The 7,728-nt window shown below is 44.1% G+C and overlaps 1 protein-coding gene across 1 annotated transcript; it reads left to right on the top strand.

The window, feature by feature from the left end:
• Positions 1-255: 255 nt before the first annotated feature.
• C1QTNF8 (C1q and tumor necrosis factor related protein 8) lies at positions 256-1,740 on the top strand. Its single transcript, XM_009864823.1, has 2 exons — positions 256-481; positions 1,193-1,740. The coding sequence occupies exons 1-2, from the start codon at positions 256-258 to the stop codon at positions 1,738-1,740; spliced, it is 774 nt and encodes a 257-aa protein (XP_009863125.1).
• Positions 1,741-7,728: the final 5,988 nt, after the last annotated feature.

The raw sequence follows: 7,728 nt of genomic DNA, 5'->3' as shown, positions 1-7,728 counted from the left end.
CCTGGTGTCTCTTGTCAGATATTTCAGCTGTAGGTTATAAAAGACAGGGATTGCCTTCCCCATTGCTTGTAAAGAGTACACAGTGGGTCACCCTTCGCTACCTGGAGTCTCCTGGTGCCACAGCAAGATAAGCTAATAATTAATCAGAAGTATTGCACCTTGTGGTAACATTAACAGATGGCCCATCAGCTCTGATTAGAATCACCATGTTAATCACTTCTCTTCCTTTGCTCAGTCCAGCAGGCTCCGCTGAAGATGAGCCCCGTGTTTCTCCTGCTCTTGGTCTTCACCGGCAATGTCGGGGCAACACTGGAAAAGGGCCTGCCAAGACGGGAGCCACGGCGCCTCTCGTGCGTGCGGTGCTGCGGGCCTGCCGAGCAGCCCGTCTCCATCGTCTCCTCGCGATACACAAGGATGAGCAGCGACCCTTCCTATTCCGTACCCAAAGTCCAGCCCACTATAGACATCACCATCCTCAAAGGTGGGTAAAGGCAACTACGGTGACGACATCCTTTATCTTGCTCAGCCTCATCTTGCAGGCTGTGCTCCTCCCCACGCCAAGAAACTCATCCACTTTGTGCACCTAAAAGAAGGTCAAGGGGTGACGCAGCCCGGGTTGTAAATGTGTTCAAGTGAGAGGAGTTGGCAAAAGGCTCTAATCCATCAAAAACCAGAATGACTGCAAGATCAGGTCAGCTCACGCTAAAAACCACATTCACAGAATTACTAGATGGGGGAGTTAGAAACCAGCAAAGACTCTCACTTTTTTGATTGCACAATCTTTTGTCTCGGTAAGGCAGGCAAACAAAATCCAGTGTATGATACAGCAGTCCCGTGAGTAAGGACAGGCAGACCAAAGCACATCACCTCTCCTAGGCCCAAATCAAGTCTCAGTTAGATCAGCAACTTTTCTTGCTCTGACCTCTGGGTTCGTGAAAACCGGATTCACCCAAGCAGTCTAGTCAGGTCATAGAATTCCACTATTGGACATCAAACTTTGCCACCACAAGCGCAGTGGAACCAAGATATTTTGATATTTTTATCCTTCTGAGGTGTCTGACCAATGTTTCCAGATCCGTGCTGGAAAATCCGTGTTTTAGCATCTGCTTTGCTGGTTGTTGCCCCACAGAATGTGTTCGCAGCTTGAGCTTCCTGTGCTTGTGTCTGACAAGGTTTTCCTTTTTGCTGGCAGGTGAGAAAGGTGAAATGGGAGAAAGAGGATACCCTGGAGCAGTCGGGAAGGCAGGAGAAAGAGGACTACGTGGCTTCAATGGACGGAAGGGACAGAAAGGCCAGCCTGGCCCACAAGGCCATTCCTGCAAGCAGCTCTACGCTGCTTTCTCGGTGGGTCGGAGAAAACCCCTTCATAGCTCAGACTACTTCCAGCATGTCACTTTCGACACAGAGTTCGTGAACCTCTACAAGCACTTCAACATGTTCTCGGGGAAGTTCTTCTGCTACGTGGCAGGAATCTACTACTTCAGCCTCAACGTCCACACCTGGAACTTCAAGGAGACCTACCTGCACTTGATGAAGAACGAGAAAGAGGTGGCCATCCTCTACGCCCAGCCCAGTGATCGGAGCATCATGCAGAGCCAGAGCCTGATGCTGGATCTGCAGGAAGGAGAGGAGGTCTGGGTGAGGATGTTCAAGAGGGAGCGAGAAAATGCCATCTATAGCGAGGAGTCTGACGTTTACATCATCTTCAATGGGCATTTAATCAAGCCGGCCGTAGAGTAACCATTCATCAGCTTCAGGCTCAAAGCTTTGGTAGATACATTAGTGTCTTCCCTCTTAGAGGTGCATATGTCTAGTTCCACCTGGAAGGATTACAGGGTTGTCTGTCCATGCCAAGCACACCTGCATGGATGGAGGTGACTGTTTCAAGGTGATGCAAGCTGCACAAACACCAAGACAGCTTCAGCCCTTACATGCCCTGGAGAAGACACATGCAGAAGGCTCCAGTTCTGCATTGCTGTGCAGATCCCCAGTAACATCCCCAAAGAGGTTACGAAGTTCATAGCAAAAATCTAACTTCTTTGCTCTGCTTTAGAGAAGACATTTTAATTATTATCTAAGGGTCAACTTCAGATACCAGTTATCTGGGTGCTAGTTAAGGAACATCATTACTCCTACAACAATACTTGAGTATCCTTGTAGTGTGCAAAGTATTGCAACATGGTTAATAAGAGCCCACACTCACCAGCACCTACAGCAGGTCTGCTCCGCTCAGGTAGGCAAGAATGCCCCAGTGTTAAGAACAGTATTTTGCACGGTAGGTTTACTCTAAACTACATTTTTGTTGCATTTCATGTAATCACAGAATAGCAGGTTATTACATTCTGAGAACATAATGCTAGACTTAGATAAATAACAGGGTATCTTCTAGTAGGAAGTGCCCCTGCCCATGGCAGAAGAGTTGGAACTAGATGAACTTAAAGGTCTCTTCCAACCCACACAATTCTATGATTCTGCATTAAGCCGGCAAAGCTTTTTCAAAGGCACATAATTTTAGGTATAACTGTAGCTACATGCCATAACTTTGCTAGATTTCTGTCCTGCTAGCAATATTTCTCACACAGGAACATCCAACACAGCTGGAAACGTGTTTATTTCCCATTTTAAGGAAAATGGTGGGCCCTGCATTAGGATCTGATTTCAGAGCACTCCTTGGCAAGCTGGAATCTGAGGCCACACTCATGTTTGAAAGTTACCATCTCCTAGCACACCCCTTTCTGGAAACTGGAGAAGAAAACTGGAAAAAGAAAAAGGTGCTTTACTCTAAGCAGCAATATTTTAAGGGATTTAGTTTGGGGGCTTTTTTCCTAAAAACTTATTGATTCAATGGTAGAAAGGTACATGCAGTAAGCAAAAAATATCATTTTCCCCCATTCCTCCTTGCCTATTCCTCCAGCCTCTTGTTTGCACTCCAAGCCATTTACATGAAGGATACATGAAGATTTCTTGCTAGGCTTCACTGCTGTACCTCACCTACCCACAGCTGTTTGGAAAAGTAGCTTAAATAAAGATACTGCTTTGAATACACTTGCTTTAGTACCCTCATCTTATTTATCTTATCCCATTATGCTTTTTTCACAGTGTAGGGCTAAAAGCACTAGACTGGACATCCAGTCCCATCTAACAGTTTCACATGACAATTTTAGTTACTTCAACACCAAAAGAGTTCACAAATTAGACCGACACCAACTCTTCTCCTTGCGGGCCAGTAAACAGCCATCATCAAATATCAGGATGGAGAGACAGAGAAGTTAATGACCCTTTGCTGTAAAATAAATATCTAATCTTTGAGATCTAATCATCTTCATGGAGAGGAACTTTTAAGTAGCTTGCCTGCAGAGCAAATCCGTGATGAAAAAGGGTCTACAAGCTTTGAAATACCATGTCTGCTCCTGCTTCCATCACAGCCTGCAGCGCTAAAAAGGAAGAGTGAGGAAGTTGCTTGGCTTAAAAAAAAAAAAAACAAATCTCCACAAAAATCTCCCAAGGGCATCTTATGGAGATGCTCCACCATCCTGCTGTCAGGTAACCCAGCTGCTTCGGTCAGGCCACTGCACAGCTCTTCCTTTCCACCCTCCTTCTCCAGAAGCTTCCCGATCAGCTGTTGCCATGAGAATGATGGTAAAGCTCAATCCAGCACTGGGAAAAACATGTTTGTGTTCAACCAGCACCAACTTTGGAGGCTTGCTTCCTGCTAGAAAGTAAGTTTTCCATTCACCTCACCATATATTTGTATTTCCATAACTCCTAGACACACAGTTACGGAGACTGATTACGGAAGCAGGAGGACACACTCAAAATGCTCATCACCAACACACCAGTGGCACAAGTAGGGACATCATTAAAGCCACATCGAAAGTTTATTCAGCACCTGAAACCAAATAATAGCAAAGGTTTAGGGTTTCCTGCATTATTCACATTGGTCATTTATAGCATCAAAGACCCAGAAGTCCCTTCCCTTCAGGGGAAAAAAACCCCCTGAAATATCTAAAAAGCTTAATGTCAAAGACATCCCAACTGCCACCTTCTGAATGTAGGCATGAGGTTTTTCCAACTCCAACAGCTAGGACAAGCATCTCTGTTTAGAGAAGTTTAATGAGCCAAATCCAACACAAATATTTGAGAGCTGCTTATCAACATACAGGCAGCCTAGCAAGGCCTCTCTTGTAGGAACAGAATTTAAATCCCTTTTTTCCAGCTATATATGGCTCAGAGAATTAAACTTAAAAAAAAGTTTGGTTTTTTTTTCCCCTCTGTTTTGAAGAGAAGAAAGTGGGTGGTTTAAATGCTGAAACCTAAATGAAAAGGAAGAAACTTAATTTGTATTTATTTTTCCAATTATTTCCCTAAATTGGCACTTTGTATTTCATGCTTTGAAGTCATCAGGCTTCTGTCAGAATATTTTTCTCTGTTAGAATACCCTTAAGTGAACAGTATTACAGAAAAATGACAAAACTGACTCAGCTACCACAAATTCCAGTGCATTTTATTTAAAAATACTATTTTATTATAAACACATTAGCTCTCCTGTAGGTCCCTCTCACTCCATGGTCCTTGTGGAATATGAAACCCCTATGGTTCAATGCAACAAGAAACCAGTTTACTAAATTATTATTTTTTGGCTAGAAATAGGGTGAGGAGAAGAACCTTTTGAGACCTTACACAAGGAGCTGTGAATGGAGAAGAGGAGCCTTCAGTAATCACAGAAACATTATGGAGAATATCAAAAAAGAGAAAGAAAACCCAAACCTAAATTAATTCTCTGTTTGGGTGGCATAGAAAGATTAAAACTGACTTTCAAACAACATGCATTTTGTTTTCTGACTGCAAACCCACACAAGATTCACATTTTTTTGCCCACACTTTTCCAAGAGGGAGGAGATAAACTCTCAACCATGCTCTCCTTCATTTCTTTGAGTGTCCTGGGACATATCTGTCCTTGTGCCAAAAGGGCAACAAATTGAAGAGAGCAAGCAAATGATGTGCCTCTGTCCACTGTGGGTAGGGCAAGATTTATGTTCAGTAGAAGGAAAAAAACACTTCAGGTAGAAAAAGAATCAGACTCTACAAGTGGCTGCAGCATAAAAGAAACTCTCCATCCCAGGAAGCCTTCAATGGCATCTGAGGATCTGTTAGGAATGATAAGAGTATCTCCAGCTCAGAGCACCGCATCACTGCATGGTGCCCCTTTAACCTTCTTTTCCTGCAGATTTAAGTTTCAGCTTGAAAAATAGCCCCCACTAAACACCCCCCTACAAAGAAACAGAGCCAGGTCTGCTTTCACATTGCTTTAAACGTGCTTCAGCTATGCTTCCCTATATCACAAACCCACATAAAACAAATCCTACAGCACAGCTCAGTAATTACTGGGGATCAACCTGGCCCAGCAAATCCTCTGCTGAAGTCTGCCTTAGAATTCTAAGTGTACTCATTCACCACCATTCCTTACACAATTGTACAAGGTGAAGCATTGCATTACAACTCATAAGATTTCTGTAGAGTCTTAGTGATGTAATTGCTCTATAACTTGCATTTTGCACATTTTCTCTGTTCTTACCTTGCAGGTATAAAATAGGAAGAAGAGGTCTTGCACTTTCAGACTTAACATTAAAAAAAAAAAAAAAATCACTTCTCTGAGTTCAAAATCAGAAGCACCTAAGCTTTTCTTCCTCATAAACTTAAAATAATCTAGGCTTATTTTTCTCCTTTCTTTCCATCCCTCCTTTGTTTTCCTGAGGGAGAGGACAGGGTGGTGCTTGAACTCCTCTTTATATGGTGAAGCAGCAAATTACTTGGAGCCCACCTGTGTCTGCCTGAACAAGCTGAAGGGCTATATAAGGCAGCATTAAAGGCTGGGCTGCTTTTAGACTTGATGGGAGAGGTGAGTTTTGTGTTGGTTTAATGAGTGAGCTGCTGGGGAAAAGTTCTAGGTGAGAATTTTCCCTTATGTTTTAGTAGAGAGTGAGAGAAGGCTCTGTATTTCATAATCCTCTGGGTGTATTTGTGTCTTTTCTGTTGCCTGGAGTGAACTGCAGCCTTACTAAGTGTGAGGGGGTTGTTATAAGGACCCTTTTCTGGGTCTTGTTACTGGTCCTGCAACTTCTTCACTGACTTAGCAGAAGACCTTGCTCTTCAAGAATTTAGTGCCTTTTTATGCTGCCTTTAAATAATGCTCTAACTACTCAGAAATGCTCTTCTGGAAGAGGTGTTAAAGGACTTATCCTGGCTGTGACAAGCAACTGGTGTTCAGGTTAATAGCTCTTATAGTGCTATTAGAGCTCATTACACCTGGCTGAGCTGGTGCCTGGGCTGCTGCTTAGTGCTCTTGATGCCAAAGGGCAGCAAGGAAACCAAAACCTCTGTGTGCTCTCTGTTTTCTCTCCTAGTCCGTTCCTGCATGCTGGCTTCTGGTCAAACCCTGTACTGTCAGCCTTGTCTGAGTTGATTCAACTTCTGAATTCATCCATTGACTCTCTGAGGCTGTTCTGGTGAGCTGCAAAGCACAGGTCATCTCCTTTAAGAAAGCCCTTATAGCGCTTCATAATTCTCAGTAAACAGAGCAGGAGGGGAAGATTAGGTGTTTATCTTGCTGTAGGATTTAGCAGTGAATCTGAAGTGCAGTGAATCACCTCACTTGCACCCCTCTGGTGGCCATGAGTGGTCCAAGCCAGGTGAGAAGAGGATCTGGGAGGACTGACACTATCCCCTGAGATAATCACTAAAGCCAGCTGGCTCCTGGGCTCCCTCCTGCTCACCATGTGCATGTGCTATCCTGGGGAGAGGATGAGCTCCTCCTGCTGCTCCTCCCTGCTCCACAGCAGCTTTCTGAGTCAGGGTTAGGGTTGCTAAACCTGAAATCTTGCTCTGTGCTCAGTGTCTCAGCCTCACTCTTCAATCAAATACAGCCCAATTCCTTGGTTTGATCTCAGCCTGTAGCAGTAAGCTATCCCTTAGTAACTGCTGTAATCACAGTCCTCTTCTGGCTCGTCGTGATCTCAGTAAGTGCTGTGAGCTAGTGTGAATCAGCTTTTTGCAGCCAAATGAGACTGGTAAAATTCTCTATTCTGCCAGCTTTCACTCATAACGTTTAATTCCTCTAACCTCTAGCTCTTTGCATGGGGTTTTTTTTGTTGATTCTTCTTGGTTTTGTTTTTCCCCTGCCTGTAAATATTTAGAACAGCACCTGACAGCAAATATGCTTCTCCGCAGCAGCAGTTTGGTTTTGTTTCTTTGATCACATGTTGGGGTTGCTATAAGCCCGTTTAGGCACTAAGCAGTTTTCTCTGAGGATGTGCTGGATGCTTTTGGAAGTCTAATTACCCTCCTCATGCGTCTTAAAACCTCTCTTCAGGTAATCATGTCTTAAAAGCAAAGAGTATGTGAAAACTGAGACCTGAAAAATTCTTTCTGAGCACATCTGGGGAGGTGGAAGAACATCTGTGGAGCTGCAGGTGTGTGGCATCTCTGACACTCGGTGCTTAAATATCAGCTGCTCCCTGGGTTCACTGATATTGCAAACACGTGTTGCCATGCTGTGCCTCTCAAGGTGCTCAATTCCCTCTGTCTGTGGGATGCAGTGAGGGATATCCCGCAGATCCCATCTTCTCACAGCCTTGTTTTGGGTAAGGAGGCTATTTCTGGTGAGGTTGCATGCCTCCTGGCTTCCTGGAAGGATCCTTTTCTGTCAGTCAGGGTAAAACCAAAAGGAAC

The sequence above is a fragment of the Apaloderma vittatum genome, unplaced genomic scaffold (assembly GCF_000703405.1).
Source record: "Apaloderma vittatum isolate BGI_N311 unplaced genomic scaffold, ASM70340v1 scaffold2412, whole genome shotgun sequence".
Taxonomy (NCBI): Eukaryota; Metazoa; Chordata; class Aves; order Trogoniformes; family Trogonidae; genus Apaloderma; species Apaloderma vittatum.
Note: the sequence above shows the minus strand (reverse complement) of the source record. Positions and strands in the feature narration are given on the sequence as shown.

Bases quoted from the DNA above. Each gene is read 5' to 3' on its own strand.
- C1QTNF8 (XM_009864823.1), top strand. From the start codon at position 256: ATGAGCCCCGTGTTTCTCCTGCTCTTGGTCTTCACCGGCAATGTCGGG. The intron at 482-1,192 runs GTGGGTAAAGGC...TTTTGCTGGCAG, and splicing joins AGACATCACCATCCTCAAAG to GTGAGAAAGGTGAAATGGGA.